The sequence below is a fragment of the Prenolepis imparis genome, unplaced genomic scaffold (genome assembly GCF_030444845.1).
Source record: "Prenolepis imparis isolate NDT839.2.m4 unplaced genomic scaffold, iyPreImpa1.0 SCAF_15, whole genome shotgun sequence".
Classification (NCBI taxonomy): domain Eukaryota; kingdom Metazoa; phylum Arthropoda; class Insecta; order Hymenoptera; family Formicidae; genus Prenolepis; species Prenolepis imparis.
The window spans coordinates 3,242,527-3,260,271 of record NW_028141173.1 but is presented as its reverse complement, the minus strand read 5'-3'; the positions used below and the strand labels follow the sequence as shown (position 1 = coordinate 3,260,271).

The window sequence follows — 17,745 nt, the reverse complement described above, 5'->3', positions numbered from 1 at the left end:
GCGGTGACCCTCTCCTCTAATGGGATGAGGTCGCGAGATCCGAACGAGACTATCGCTTCCCGACAGCTGCTGGTCCGATCGGTGGACCGGACCGACTCGAGATGATAGTCCCCAGTTTAAATCATACTATCGCGATCGTAATAATACGGTAATAATGTACGGCCGACGAATGCCATTATTACCTTAATAGGACGACAAGTTTATTCGAGTGATAAACGTGGTTAACGTGTCATGTTTCTGCCCGTTCTTGAGTTGTCAGTCGCAAGTGTTATTTTCTGCTGACCTGTGGGAGCCCAACAGCGCATTTACATATATATGTAAATTAATGAAGTTTAAGAATTTCGGATCTTTAAAGAGCGTCGCGAAATAATTTCGTTTGAAAAAAAGCGCCCGCTGATTTTTCAAAGTTGTATCTTTTATGTCGAATAGCAAAAAAAAGAATTTTTTTTAGTATATCTTTGAGTACGTTAATATTTCATATAAATTATTAACCTTATTATATTAATAAATAAAAAGGAATTTGTTTAAAAAATGATTTCTATGAAATATTATTGTTATTAAAACTTCAAGATAATATTTTTATGAATAATATACTATATATTTTATAAATATCAATATATCAATATATTATACATATATATTATTATTGAATAATATTATTATTGAAACATAGCATGATAAAAGGAATGCGATTGTGAAGAAGAAATTTTTAGCTAGCATATTTATTATCATCGATGCATACACATGTTTCTCCGGTTCAATAAATTCCTCAGAAAGAAAAGAAAAGAAAAAATATCTCAGATACAACATCAGCATCGAAAACAAAGTGACACTGACAGTTTTATTATGTTACATGGTAAAGTTATGATTCTATTAACAACTTTCCGAACTCATTTTAAAATGTTCTGCCGAGACAGCTTGACACGTACTAATAAACTTGTTACTCCTCAGCATGCAAAATTTTTATACGTAACGTACAGAAATAAAATGCAAATTTAACCTGTCATGCAGTTTAAAATCTATTTTATCGCACTGAAAAATATGTATACAGGCGGCTTAAATTTTATCGTCGTAATATCTTAAGTAATCACAGTGTGAAAAAATACATTTTATAGAGATAAACTTACATACGTATTCATACGAAATCTTTCTTCGACAGACTCATTTTTAACAGTTTTAGTAACATCTGATATATTATTAATATCAGAAAACTGAATGTGTGAATTTTCGAGGGAAGTCGTGGAAATAATTATTTAATATTATGCATTTAGATACAATGCCTATTCACTCTCGGTGCAAGTGCATTCCAAGCAAATGCTGTATATATACATACGTGAGCGAAGCTACACGGGTCATAAACTCCCTAATAGCTTTCAGAGTAATAGCGGGAATGCCCCGATAAGATCGCAGTCCGTCTAAACTGCAATAAGGGTCGAGCTGCACTCGAAGATTTCGAACAATGCAGCGAACAGAAGACTTCATTTAACTCGAGAGAGAGAGAGAGAGAGAGAAGTGATGAAAAAATGGAGAGCGTCACGCTGGTCAAAAACCACTTTGCACTTTCATTTTAATGCCTCTTTCACGATTTGTACTTAATTGAAAGAATTAACTTGCTTCGCTTGTTGATTACGGCGAGTGTGATGAAAGAGGAAAGAGATTTCAACTGATTGTGAGAAGAAGAGATCGTCTTTTCATCTCGCCGTTTGTGAAATTTCAAGGGAGGAAATTTAAGTATCATCAGCTTATTATGGAAATAACAAAGAATAATAAAAATTAATATAATTCTTCTCAGCAATTTCTCTAGCGATTACATACAACAAATCCCTGAACAGCGAGATACTTTTGTATATAACGTGGTAAAAAAAAAATGCGACAAATTTCGTATATCGCGATCAATCATTTCCATAACATGGTAAATAAATTTCGAATTTAATTAAAAGGTTATTTCTTTAATAAATAATATTTTCAAATATTTTGTACAACTCATAAATATTGTATAACACGGAATCAGGATCGAATAAGTATCATAATGTATTCGTTATACGAATGTTTACTATTGTATTTATCTTAAGTGTATTTATCTTATTGTATGTATCTATGTTAAGAATTTTAGTAAGGCTCTCAATGTGAATACAAAAAATTTCAAATAAACCTAGAAAGAGATATCAGATGCGAACAGTAGTGCGTTTTAAGGAAAATTAATTTTTCATTAAAACTAATTTTTGAGTTATGCACAGGACAAAAATTCTTCTTGCTCCGATATCAAGTAATTAAATTAAATTAAATCTCAATTCGAGATTTCCTGAATCTCAATAAAATTCCATGAGAATTCCCGAATTTTTCAAGACAAAAAAGAAAAATCTTTGACAATCACCGGTCTTTTATTTTCGTAAAATCGCGAATCATTAAAAAACGTGATACAGTAACAGCAAACGAAAATGTTCAATGAGAGATATTACGAGGGGGAATTAATTCGAAACGAATAAAAATACAGATGCGATATATCGGCAAAAACGTGTGTGTGTACAGAAATAATTCCATTTTACACGATACGTAAATTCCGCGAACGAATGATTCGCGAAGCTTGCGTGTCCCGAAGACACCCCGCGATGTTAAATCTCGAGGAGCTGAAAGGGTATCGTAACCATACGGATGTCGTAATGAATCATTTTACAAGCCGGGATACCTACCTACCCTACCCTATCCTACACGCGCGTGTTGTAGGTACGTGAGGATCGTCGACGATAGATTGCGCGCGTCGGAACGTGAAAGATAACGAGCAATTACCGTCACCGGCCGCGATCTCTTCGGCGGGAATAACGATGGGGCGGAAAGAGGAGGGTGTCGCCGATGCATTGCGGCGACCCGGTGTGCATTACATCCCTCTCGTCCGCATCGCGAAATAATTTCGACATACTCCCCCCCTTTTCCGATTTCCCATCAGCCGCTGCTTTCGCATTCGATCCGCACGCGCGGCTTCCGCTTTCGTACACGCTTACAATGGGAAGTGCCGGTTTTAATTGATCGCGCACGCGGATATGAATTAGAACGGGAAAGAAAATTAGGGGGCGTGCATGAGAGAGATACTACGGTTTCGTTGGTGCATTTCGGTCGTTATCTGCGATTTCGGAAGTGAAGCCCACAGTTGCGACGGTTTGTACGATTAATTCGGTCGGCTATTCGTTCCGCGCGGTTTCTATTTAATCGCACGCATGTTAATGCAGCAATAATTGTTGCGCATATATTAACGCGCGCACGTGCAGAAATATTCTCTCTCTCTCTCTCTCTCTGGCGAGATCCAACGCATCGCATATAGTATATATACAATGTTAATTGTTATAATAACACAGTGGTATAATATATATATCTTTTATATATTTCATATCATTAAGATATAATATAAAGAGACATATATAACTGATATGCATATCGATAATATTGCATATTGTTTTATTATCGATTATTACCTAATATAATTTTGCTTTTAAAGTTAGTATACAAGCTTGATTTAATTATTATTTCGCATATGACTTATGACAATGTATATACAATACAATATATATTAATATATATATTTTATATTCTTGCATAATCATATGTTGTTATATTAATATTATTAATAGAAATGTAATGTAGAATAAAATGAGATAATTCTAAGTTTCGTTACGAGCAGAAAATTCCTCGATACGCTTTGCTGAATATCATGCAAACTTCGAAGAGTCTTCTCTCTCACGAGAACTTTTATACACTTATACATATGACGTGTAGAAATCTGAGAAAACTTACGGGATTGTTTAAATCCAACAGGATCTTGGATGCGGCCGAGCTGACGTTGTAGATCATTAAATTACCTATCTCGTCTCGGTAAAGGATCTCTTCTCCTGCAACAAGAGAATTATACGTATGCTGTAATTAAATTTTAAATTAATACACATTCGAGGGACGAGAAATGTGATATTCTTATCGTTACGTTTCGCATAAACTTTATATTATATCCGTGTACGTTTAAACAAGTCTTTTTCATTTCATAAAATCTCATCTTCTTCACACACATGTTGATTAGAATATTTTGCGATTTTGCATTTGCATCCCGATACATTAAAAAAACAATCAATTTTATTCCAAAGATGTGTCTGTTTAATGAGAAACATATTTAAAAAAACGCTATATATGGGTTAGAAATGTGTTAAAAATATCCATATCTTATATTATGGAAATTTAAAGAATATATTGTATTAATTAAAATTAATATAATATATTCATAACAATACATTATATTTAAAATTAAATGATATATTATATTTTATAAATAATATATTTTAAAAATTTTTCTTTCTTCGCATATCTAATAAAAAAATCCCTTATCTCTTAAAATTCCTTTTAAAAATTTTCCTTTATCTCTTTAAACGCGATTTCCGGAAAACGGTGGCTACACTCGCTCTTTTCATCATTAGAGACTATAAAGAGAAAAAAATGAAACCTCTCCGGTAATGATGATTGATTAATTGCCTCCACATCATCCGATCATCTTTTATGCGAGGAAAACCGAGCATGCAGTCTTCCTTTGATCGCAATGGAAGTAGCAGGAAGATAGAAGGAAAAAAAGAATAGGAGAGAGACAAGAGAAGGGAAGAGAAGAGAAAAAAAAAGGTACGAGTAAATTTCAAGATAGGCCGTCCTTCTCAAAAATCGGTTCTTCGCGAAACGACGGTTCGTCGTTTCATCAATCTTGACAGGATCGGCGCCGTAAAAATCCTCCGGGATAACAAGCGTTGAGTTAGGTGGCGATAGACCACGTGAGTAAGAAATATTTTTATCGTTATCGAAGAGAATAAAGCACGAGAGAGGGAAACGAGCGGATATAAGCGAGAAACTCTCGCAGAGCGTGAACACATGCTCGGAAAAACGTTCGTTCGACAGATTTTTTTTTTTTTATTATTGGCAAGGTGAAACGCGGAAAATAGATGGTAAATGTATGACGGTGAGAATAGAGGGAGAATATCCCGCGCGAAAAATTTCTTTTATTGTCTCTCTTTGGACGCTCGGCGATCAATAAACGCAGCAAAATACACGAGATCAATGATGCTTTTATTCGGCGATACTTAAAGAGTATGTCTATTTGAATTAAAAGCGTCTTCTCTCCTCTCAGAGAAAGATTCAAACAAATCGGAGAAATATCCTTTTTCATATTATTGTATATATTTATATATCTAATACAATTTATTGAAAAATTATGATAAAGAATGTTTCATTAATGATGTGCGATCAGTTTAAATAAGATAAATAAAAAGTAGTTTGATACACATCAAAGTCCTCTTCTCTTCCTCTTTTCATACAATCTTTTTTTTTAAATATGTCCAAAATTTTCCAAAATTTATTATTCGATTTGTCCATAAAAAAAAAGAAATATAAATAAAAATTACATATATATATATATATATTTTCTTTAATAATTTCTCTGCGCTTGTTCTTTAAGTACGTGTAGATAAAAAAATACAATCGTACGTGAGAAACAGAGGTTTCCTCGAAATATCAAACAGACGCACCCCTTTAATGCGACAGGTCTGCGTGTTTGCGGTATAAACCTCGTTCCGCACGGCTGCCGGTTGTTCGCCCGACCGACAAACAAGGGGTGGCATTGTATTGCAGAACGAATCGCACCGTCCGACGCGACACGGTGAGCTATTTCAACGTACGGATCGTTAGATCGCGGAGGAGATCCGCTTTTTCGATGGTTGTTGGAAAAATTTTCCGACGCGAACTTTGATCCTTGGAAAAAGGGGCCGTTGATTTGCGTCTCCCAAACGTTTTTTTTTTTTTTTTTTCTTTTTTTCACTGACCTTGCTTCGTTTTCGAGAGAGAATTTGCATTCTCGTACGCAAACAAAAACAGAAAGGTTGCCTAAACGAGTCGACGTTATTTCTCTTTTAAACTTTAAAAGTTCGAAATCGCCAGAGCGATTCCGATTCTTGGGAAATTTTAAAGAAATGAATTTTTTTTTTCTTCTCAACTAATTTTTTGTTATATAATTTATTCATTTTGATGTCTTACTTAATGCAGTTACGCGCTAAAAAAAATAATTGATTTAAAACGTCTGAGAGGAAGCACATGTTCGGCAATATGACGCCATAAAAGTTAAAATACGATATTATGTATCAGAGAAAGATTAATTAACAAAGTTTCCCAAAGCGATATGGATGCGCGTTAGAAGCTCGTTGCCTCTTTCACGTCAGTACAAGTTCTCATTACTTTCGTAATTATTATCGTGAGACATACATTTTAATATTAGTTTCCAGAATGATGTATAATATCGTATTTATTACCTTAAAGCAGCACATTATCTTTAAGAATTACTTAAGAGTTTTATATGTATATAATGACAATGTACATAATGAATAATGATAAGCAAATGCAGATAATAATTTTTTTTTAATTTAGAAGAATTCTTGTAATTTTCTTGTAATTCTCCTCTCTCTCTCTCTCTTTTGTTTATTTTTATGTCTCTTTTTTATATATTCACGAATATATAAGAATTAAACCCAGATTATATGATATAGATAAGAAAAAAATATTCATATAACAGAAACGAGAGATGATCTACTAAAGTGAATATTACATAATTACAACGTCAAACAAATTAATTTTATAATGCAGCAGTTCCTATATTAATGACATGTTTAAAAAATTACGGTTGTTTCATATGTTATTTTTTCAATTATTTCCCAATAATGTATTATACAAAGACGAAATAATAAATTATTTTGAAGCTAAACTAAACGTCATTTTAATTCCACCTAATTAAAGCCAAACAATTAATTGAAGTTAATAATTTAACTTTATCAAGCAGATTTATTGAAATGATTTATTATTTCCTCTTTATGTAATTAATTAACAGGTAATTGAACAAATAATAGAGACAAATATAAGAGAATCTAATTTTTTAAACATGTATTGATATGGAGAAATTGTTACATTATAAAATTGTAACATTTAATTATAAATCTAATAAATTGAAATTATTTCTCCTCAGTCTATATATTACGAAATCTTTTTTTAAAATATTTAAAAAATATGATACAATTCTTTAAAGATTTATATTATAGATAGTATTTCCAACACATAAAGAGATGTGTATTTCTGATTAAAGAAATAATAAATCTCAATAATTATACATTCATATAAGATCCGTGTATTTTTTATTTATAATATTTACTTTTACTCTTCCGTCGATTTTAATATGCTTAAAACATTCATGTTAACTTTATGAGTGATTAAACTCTCAATTGTTTGAAATAACTATGCATTTAAATATTCTATACCCTGCTATTTTCAATTTCTTGTGCAAAGCGCTGGATTAAACAGAATTGTTTTGTCGCTCGAACAATTGAATTAATAATGGCGAATTAATAAGCGTTAAATCTACTGAGAAAATTATAAAGCCGTATTAAAATTATAAATAAATTCGGCTTTGTCGTACCCAGACAGCATAGCAAATTTTCATAAATAGTTTCGCGCGAGCAAAATCGTGCTGAAAATTTTCGCATATTATTGCAGTATATCGAGTATTTTCCAATATGGTAAATGAAATAATAACTTTGTGCCTTATTCTATGTACATTTACGTATCAGATGCGTTTAATTAGAATTTGCATTTCATATAATTCCTATAATTTATCAAGTTATTGACAAGCAAGAGAAATTAAAAACAAAATATATTTAAAAATAATTATAAATCCATATCATGAAAAAAATGTTTTTAATATAGACGCTAAAAATATTATTATTTCTATTAATATTTCGTAATTCTATTAATATTTCAAATAATTATGCACAAATAAATTCTCATAGATTGCATATTAATCATAATACGATACTTTGTAATAATTTATATTAATTCAGATTAAAGGGAAATAGCTGTCAAAGTAGTTATTTCGAATTTAAATCAAATTATCTTTGAAAAAAAATAGGAAAATAATCTATTAGAATTATATAGATTTATATTCTTCACAAAATATGACAAATTGTATTTTTCTGCGATATCGCGCTCTTCGTGTTGTTTGTCTCTTAAATGAGACAGCGGGGCGGAAGATGATTTACATCGAGGTGAACGTAACACCGAGGGCGAAGGGGGGGTTCGACCGATTTCTCATGGCGGATAACGGCGTTAACGAGACATCATCGTCGTATCTTTACACGTGGGACACAACAAGAAGACATCCGGTCTTCACGAAGCGATGTAGTCCGGATGGCTGGAAACAGAGACTCTGACGTCTTCTGGGATTTCATGGCAACGAAACAACGGGCGGAAGGGAGAGGGAGGAGGGGGTGGGGAAAGAGCCGCGACGTTTACGATTTACCGCCACCGACCGCGTATATCTCGCAAGAAATAGGCCGAAACGAAAAATGCAAACGAAGCGTGAATTTTATAGGTTGGCTCCCGCGAAAGCGCTATCAGGCAAAAATATCGCGCGTCAGACTGGTTTAAGGTCGAGCACTCTTTTTTTAATGGACCCCTCCCCTCCACATCTCTCTGTACCGATTGGTAAACGATACCTCTTCTCGTGCAAATTTGCGCGCGATTAAATTTTTAACGAGATCTATATTTGATGCAAATAATTTACCGAGATTTCATTCGTCATCTCTATATGAGTCATAAATTGATACGTTTTATATCCCAACGAGACTATTAAGCTATATAATAATTGACTATTATTTGCGAAAATTTTAATGAGAAATTCAGAATTTATTTATAAGTTAATATATCAATTAAATTATTTATTCACTAATATATAAGTTTTAGATTTCTCGAAAACAAGAATTATTAATATATATATATAATTTTAAAATTCGGTATGTAAATAAATCTGAAATAATTTTTTGATGTCAAATTGTTGACATTATACGTTTAAATAAAGCTAAGAAGCAACGCTGGGTTGAGAAATAAAATATTTTTTTAATCGAATTCATCAGCAGTTTCTACAAATGTAAATTAATGCTCGTGGTGGTTTAGGACTCACCCTCGAGCAAACGGTAAATCATTAAAATCGGGCATAAATAAATTTGTGCGAAACAATGCTCATTTAATTAATATCCGGGGAGGGAACAGAGGGAGAGGGGGAGGGACAAAGGGGGCGAATTGTTTCTTTTAATGTCGCATCATTACGCAATGATTAATGACGCGTATTACTCCCGCGTCCCGATTAAACCAACAACGGACTGGAATAAATTTTGCAGCTAGTTTGCCGATTCCCACATGCGTCGGTGGCCTATTTTCCGCGTCTATACTCATATATATGTACATGTATCGCGCATATTGTTGAAATATGTTTTGTAATGACACACATGCGCACGTCCGGCCGGTTGGTGCGTGAAATCTGGCACGGCTGGGACGAAAATATATATATATATATATATCCACGAATATATGCACGACACGTTGCCGGACAAGTGGACCTGCCATACGTGTCATATACACAACCATTTCAAAGAGAAAGAGAGAGAGGTAGGGTCATTAAAGGGTCACATCGCATTTTGCAATGCGATAAAAGTGTTACGTACAATTTTCGAATCTCATCAATATTGTGTGTAATGTAATTAAAAAAATTATCTATATTTAAACAAATTTTTTTATAGAGAGCAACCGAATATATGTAGTTTACAGCTAAAAAATGCTCTTCAGATCTTATTCATTGTAATTTACAATGTAATTTGTGTGTGTATTATATAATATAATACAATATAATAGTAAAAATATTATAAAAATATAATATAAAAAAAAATATAAAAGTGTAATAAAAAAAATAATAATATAAATATAAAAATATATAAAAATAAAATAATACTATAGGAAAAGTTCTCGCGTTAATACAGTCCGTGTTATCGCCGAAAATTGCACTAGGACGGAGTCTTACATTGTAATTGTAAACAGTTGCCAGGCACAGTTATTGCAACTTACTTCGCTACAGCAGAAAGAATGTCGCGTTTACTTCCGTCGTACAGAAGCATTATTCTGCTTATAACGTTTGTAACAGACGCGCATTATGCTTCCGTACAATGAGAAGAGGAAATACGCAAAGTGCAACTATCAAGTTTTCTTGGGCGCGATGCGAAAGGAAGTTGCATTTTCGGCGTAAATTTCGCCGGTGATGCAAACGCGCACCTATTTTCTTTCGTAAACACGTGCAACAGGATGTACATTTTATTCCAAGTAGAATGAAAGTGAAAGGTATGGGATATATAAATCGTCAAAACGCATGTTTTTCTTTTGTACGACAAATATAACGGTGAATTAAATCCGATTAAAATTCTATGTTATTACAAAAAACTATGGGCTATCATTAAAATAATAAAATACTAATTAATTTTTGCTGTAATTATCTTTCTAGACATAATTGTATTTTGTATTGTGTTTTAATAATTTATTCTTATGTGTCTTCAGACATTGATAAATTTTTAGAATAATTATAATAAATCAATTATTTTGTTCAAACCAAAATTAATCAAAGAAAAAAAAATATATATATACATATATATTTCCAACAATGATCGTCGAGAGAAAAATTAAATTAAGATAGTGAAAAATGAAATCTCGAAACTTTTCTCGAAGCAACAATGAATCTCGATTAAGAATTTAGCACGGCTTAACTTTTTGTACAGAAAGTTTCTGATTAGTTTGCAATTAGTCTCTATTATGTCGTGTCATGTCAAAATTGTCCACCATTGTCATAATATAAGCAATACATTAATAATTCGTCGAGAATGCGGAAACTAAAAACAATCTGTTGCAAAATGAATGTAAAACTCGATAATAAAATGTAATCCTAAGATTGCAATATATTCGAGTTTCAACGAAGCACAATCATCAAAATCATTGTTCGATATTTTCAACACATTTAGTTGGAAAAAATGTAGTTATTCAATTTATAAATATTTTATCAAACTGGAATTACATAAATAATTGATATTAAATATTAAAAAATGCAAACGCACAAAGAATTTTCATTTTAATTAAAAGATTCATTTAATTAATTTACAAAAAGAAAAAAACTAACGCAACCAAACACAAATATGACTTACACGTGTAAAGTTTAAAAATCCCTGAAATTCATAATTATTTATTTTAAATTAAATTATTTTTAATTCAAATATACAAATATTTTTACATTTTCTCTTCCAACTGGAACTTTTAATTCATATCATTGCGTCCTCTGTAAATTACGATAATTTTAATTACCTATATAAAGGCAAAAACTCTAAATAAAGACAACCCTAAAGTCAAGAAATCTGTCTCTCTTTTTCCAAACGCAGAAAAAAGAAAAAATAGTTTTAAACTAAATTAGTACTTCGTGTGGGACTATTAATTTTAATTTATCTATCCGTTTAAATTAATCTATCAGTTTTCCGCATTTAACAGATTCAGATATAAGAGGAATTTATTTTATAAATACGTATTTAAAAATAAAATATTGTGCAAAGATTATGTGTATGTATATTTTATCTCTATAGGCATTGATAAATTGAACCTCTAAAAAGCTAGAATATAATATTTGGGAAAGAAACAGAAAAAATATAAAATTTTTAATTAAAGATAGACAAATATTTTTAAGTTATTTTTCTTTCAACTCGAGTTTCTAATTCATATCATAATTGCGTCTTCTGTAAACTAAATATGATGATCTTAATAATATAAAATGCAAAAACCCTAAATAAAAATTAGGACGAATCTAACTCTTTTTTTTTTAAGCGCAGAGAAAAATAAAAAAAATAATTGTAAGCTAAGTTAATATTTCGTGGAATTATTAATTTTAATTTATATTAAATTTATCTATTCGTTTTCCGATACGCATTTAACAGAAAAAAGGAATTTATTGCATTTTATAAATACGTACTTAAAAATAAAAGATTATGCAAAGATAATAAGATTTAAAAATGCCAGGAACTATATCCACGTAGTTATATATCCTATTTAAAGTGAGAATTTGTTAGAAAATAAATCCGAGAGTGTGAATTAACGAGATTATTTTTAACATTAAACGTCAGAATGTTGTATAATGATAATGCAGATTTAAAACTGCAATTATATAGATTAAATTAATCATACAAAGATATTTAAAACGCGAAGTTAAAAAATGAAAAAGAGTACTCGATTATACTTTATTTTAGGAAACAAACTGATTTCAAACTTTTTAAAGAATTTAAAGTATTTTTAAGTAATAAAAAAAAGCGAAAAGATTAAAATTACTATATACATAAAACAAATTTCTAATATAACTTTAATTTTAACACTTGATAATCTCTTTAATTCTATTTTAACAGTTGAAGATTAAAAAAGAATGGGATCTTTTGATGCAACCCCGAGCATTTTATCTCGGATTCCCTTTCTAAGATTCCGATCCGCGAGTGATATAATTCGGGAGTCTGGTATGTCTACCTAATCGATCAATACTTTGGAACTTAAACTTCGGAATGCAGAAATTCATTCTACATTTGTATGTGCATCCTTTGTCCTCTCTTTTCAGATCCCTCCTATTTGCTACACATTTCCGCGTTACTCGCGAGAATTTCACGCCAAGAATACGCTGATGCTCGTATTTATCCAAGTGAAATGGATATGGAATTTACATTTAAAGTAGTAACGGATAGCAGTAACGCGGATTTCACCATACATGCATCCTCGAAACAAGTTTCGCGACTTTATTTTACTTTTCCATTCGTTTGTTTCAATCTTACTCTCGTATCTGATTTTCAAGCAACTTGATTATCTCATTTCACATAATTATTGCGGCGATTAAGATTAATATATCAATCTGTTTTCAAGCCCGTGCATGTATATGTGTGTATGAGAATAAAAACTAAAGGGTATTAATGGAAGATGGAGTTTCTTCACAAAGAATAAACGAAGGAAAATCGAATGAAAGTTTTGAGACGGATATTGAAATAATATTAAACGTGCGCGATATCTAATAAACGAAATAAAGTTGAAAATCATATTTCAGTGCTGTTGCATGGTAAGGATATCAGAGAGGGTATATGAGAAAACAAGCTGAAGAGTGAAAAGTGTTGCTCGTTAATAAGCATCTCACACACGACACGACTTTGCTTTTCTACTCTTGTATACCGTATTACAACATCGTAATCTACACATTCGCCTCCATCGGGAATAACTTGGCGATTTTGGGATTTTTTCGTAAAAATTGTTGAAAAATATACTTTTGAACTCGTTAAGAAAAAAGTACGTGAATAATTCTTTAAGTATCTCCGCAGAAGCAGATGAAACCACTTTTTCTTGTTGACAATAGCATGCAAACTCATTTTATATCTATTAAAAAATATAAACGAGAGAGTCAATAAAGGCGGTTTTGGCTCCTCATAAAATTTTCAAAGAACAATTTTTTTATATTTTATGATCATTAGAAATGTCAAAAATAAAAATATATAATAAGCGAAAATATTTTATTAATTCCTTTATTAGTCAGAAAAGAGCTCAATAGTATAACTTAATAATTAATAATTAATTTCGACTTTATAGATCGAATTTTTTCTCATCTAATGGTTATTTTTGACATTTCTAATAATCGTACAATAAAAATTGTTTTTTTGAAAATTCTGTGGACGACAAAAAACGCCCTTTTATTGAGTTTTTTCCTTTTTTATATATCCTCTCCCGCAAGTTTCCGAGAGACTTCCAAATTTCCGGAAATTTTAAATTCCCCGCAGAAGTGGGACACGTACGGTATCCTTTTACGTCCACGTTAATACGATTCTGCGGGAGTTACGATGTGTGTTTGACCGAAAGCAGTCGCTATTTCGAAAGAGCACTTCGAAAGAGTAGAGTTACAAAAGTTTGTGCCAGTTTTATAGTTCGTGCGCTTCTCTCCCTGGTGTTTGCTATAAGAAATGTCCCGCGTTCATATTCAGGAAGAGCCGAGTAAAGCAAAGACGCAAAAAGGAAACGACACGACGGATAATCGACGACGGAAAAGTTTTTACAGAGAAAAGTTCGGGAATTTAACAATTAAACTTAACAATAAACTTAACAATAAAATTAACAATTAAAACAATTTTACTATTTAACAATTAAATCAATTTAACAACTAAAATTTAACAATTAAAATTTAATAATTAAATTTAACACATTAAATTAACAATAAAATTGACAATTAAAACAATTTAACAATTAAAATTAAAGATTTAACATCTTCCACGTATAATCGTCATTTCCTGACTCTCTTTCGAAAAATATTGACACGTAATGAAAGAACAGTTATATATTAACAAAATAAGCGAAAACACAGCGTTGTAATATTATATCACATCGTGCGGGAGATATTCGCAGATAATTTGCAGTAAGTACCCATTAACGAGGCTTGATTGTCGTTAAATAATACATTTAGCAGTCACAACTTGTGCGTACAATCCGATAGTAATAAACGCGTCACGTTTTGTCGTCGTCCCCCGCGTCCTCCCTTCCCTCCCCTAAAACTGATTGTCATGCGTCGCGCAATTAATAATTACTTACACATATCTATGCAAATTATGTGTAACTCGTTTGCGCCGCATCGACGTGTAATCGATGTAACGATGTATAATACATCGTGATTGAACTTTACTCTGCGAGGGACGTATGTTTTCGCAATTCACATTATTTATATAAACGTGTCAGTTTCGCCAAAGCGACATTACGTTCCCCCTTTCCCCATAGCCCGAAATCATATACGTCGTCGGCACGAATTAATAATTCGTGACTCCACCCCCGCCCTCTCTCTCTCTCTCTCTCTCTCTCTCTCTCTCTCTCGAGGGATGCGCGGGGTCGTTTTATGCAAAACGCGATAAACAGTTAGCTGTCGATGTAATAATGAACGGACCGCAAACAATCCGCCAATTATTTCAATCGAATCACCAGGCGGGGTCGCGAGCTTTTATTTCCTGCGGCTGCTAACGATATCGCGTTTAATTGCAACATTCGCATTCGCCCCCCCCCCCTAATCTCCCCCCGTCGTTCGTCTTGCATGCTCTTTTTTTATTAATCATACATAGCCTTTTTGTCAGAACCTCCCGTCCGAACTGAAATAATACGTTCTTTTTTTCGCTCGCGCGCGAGCTGGTTTTTAATTACTTTTAATTTACTTTATCGATTCTCGTGGGTTGGCGAACTCCCGTTAAGTTCTTTCTATCGGTCGCGCCTGTGGTTCCTCGCATATCGAATTTCTATTACATCCGTACCTTTTTACATTCCTTCGTCCTCGATCCCTCTCTCCTTTCTCATTCCGTTGCCGGAAATTTCATTCCGATATTATTCGGATTACGTGCATGTATTCTATACCAGTAGGGAAAGGAAACTATTCTTCATTTCCGCCAATGGATATAAACAGCGATGTATGGATATAAACTAATTAAAATTCCAGCGTCGCGAAAACATTTAACAAATGAATGCAAAAACCGCATATGTGGGCAAAGAATTAATTATCATTAATTAAAATTCCTAACGTTAACGTGTAACGTTTTGACGTAAGTAACGTTTTCTCTTATATCTCGCATGTATGCATCTGATAAATTGTTCTGTCATTTTATACATAATAATTTTTTTAATTTTCTTTTATAAAGATTAAAGTCTTGTTTAGGTTTCCTTATTATATGTTACCACCATTTACTTCCAGCAAAAATAGCTTAATAGTTTAAAAATACAGGTAAAATTAAAAAATTTGTAGAAGCAGCTTTTTAAAATCAGTTTCTTTATTGTATGCGCTTTCTAAAGTTTTATATTCATATACGAATATAAAGAAAGTTACCAAGAATGCAGTTTTATTTAATATTAAGTTATTATTCGTAAAATTAATTTACACAATAACAAAGTGCAATACATCGCTATATCTAAAGATATATGCAAAAATATAAAATAAAATTATAAAACAAAAAATATTATTTATTATAAACCTCTTGAAAAGTACTAATTTATTTAAATATTATTAAAAAACTGAACAATTTTCGACGAAATGCACTCCCTCAAGAAAGTCTACTCGCGCAACCGTAATAATTATTGTAAAAGAAAGCAACGAGACAGTCTCGCGACTGAAAAAGACGCAGCCAGCGTCCCGTCTGTGAAACTCCTCTTTGACATTTGCGAGAAAATGGTGCAGCCGCGACCTCGCGCGTCCTTGTATAGGTACCCTCACACTGTTCAACGACCACAAGATCTCTTCTTATGAGCTTTGTACGTAAATCCGTGCAACGAACTGATCTGTACGTACATACATAACTCGAGAAATCCGCGCATTCATATAGATCCTTCATTCCGCTCGATTCTATACTCCTCGTGATCCAATCGATCCGGCCAATTAATATTTACGTACGAATTAGAGCAAAATTCTCTCGGCAAGCTAAAACACCGCGGTGATTCGAGGGTGTATGAATGAATGAAATGCGCGAAAGTGCTTGCATATGGAAATACATATCGCTATCAATTTCGCGCTTGGCAAAAGAATATGCAATTCGATATATACGCACATTCTTATGCGAAAATAATCCTCCTAGTTTATACGTACATGTTTACAATTAATTTTACATTATTTATTGGAAACTTCGCACGTAATTCTATTGAAAATAATTTAAAAAAATTTTTTTTTAATATACGCATCTTGTTAAAATGATCCTCCCAGTTGTATATGTTTATAATTAATTTTACAATTAATTTTATTTATTGAAAACTTCGCACGTAATTTTTTGGAAAATAATTTTTAAAAAAATTTAATAACGTATCCTATTCTAAAGAATAAATAATAAAAATATTTTACCAAAAACTCTTAATCCTAAAAAACCGAAAATTGTATAATTGATAACTTAATTTTACATTATTAATTGAAAACTTTGCAAACCATTTTGTGGAAAATAATTTTTAGAAAAGTTGTTTAATCTCATATACATTTTATTCTAGAGAATAAATAATAAAAATATTTCGGCAAAACTCTCAATCGTATAAAAGCCGAATAAATTGAATAACTGATAACTTAAACAAACACGTTACAGTTTAAATAAAATACACTAATATTACGTTTTACCTGGCCTCAATTTTTAAACTGAACTTTATGAGTGAAGGATGCTTCACAAATCAACATAAGGTAAACATTGATCTAGATCGGTAATTAATCTGAATTAATTACTTGAGTTTTAGTATGCAAGAACATGGGAATTCCCTCAAGAGAAGAACGATTAAATGCATAATTAGAGATAACGTTTCCAGATAATCTACATATAAAGCGAGAAACTGTTTGTGCATTAAAAATATAATATTCATTAACGCACTAAAGTAGTAGTAAAGAGCCGATTATAGTCCGGCAAAGCAATTCCATGTAGTAACAGACAGATTAATCAGACAATATTGAAAAAACGCGATAAAATTATATATTTTCCTTGTGTTAAACAAAGTTAATCTTCACCGCACATTTTATTAGCATATGAAAAAATATAAGAAGCAATAATATATAAATAATATAAATAATAATATAAATAAATATAGTTCTAAAATATTTGTAAAAAATGCAAGAACAAAAATAAAGATGATTAGACTAAAACTGTCGTAAAAATTCGTATAAAATAATAAAATGATAAATTCAGCACATTAAGATTATTATTATTCTCGATTTGTTTTCTATTTTAGTTATACAAAATATAAAATAAAAAAGATATTAACTGTTAAAATTCTTATTCAATTCTATGTATATTCATTCTGCTCGTTACTATTTAGATTTAA

The 17,745-nt window shown here is 31.6% G+C and overlaps 1 protein-coding gene across 7 annotated transcripts in view; it reads right to left on the bottom strand.

Annotated features, from left to right (window-relative positions):
* The window catches only part of LOC145946157 (venom dipeptidyl peptidase 4), a 366,319-nt gene that overhangs the window by 100,379 nt on the left and 248,195 nt on the right, over positions 1-17,745 (bottom strand). For all 7 annotated transcript variants that reach the window (XM_083055639.1, XM_083055641.1, XM_083055640.1 and 4 more), the window contains one exon: positions 3,787-3,881. In XM_083055639.1, the coding sequence (XP_082911765.1) occupies positions 3,787-3,881 (95 nt within the window). The remainder of the gene's footprint in view (positions 1-3,786; positions 3,882-17,745) is intronic.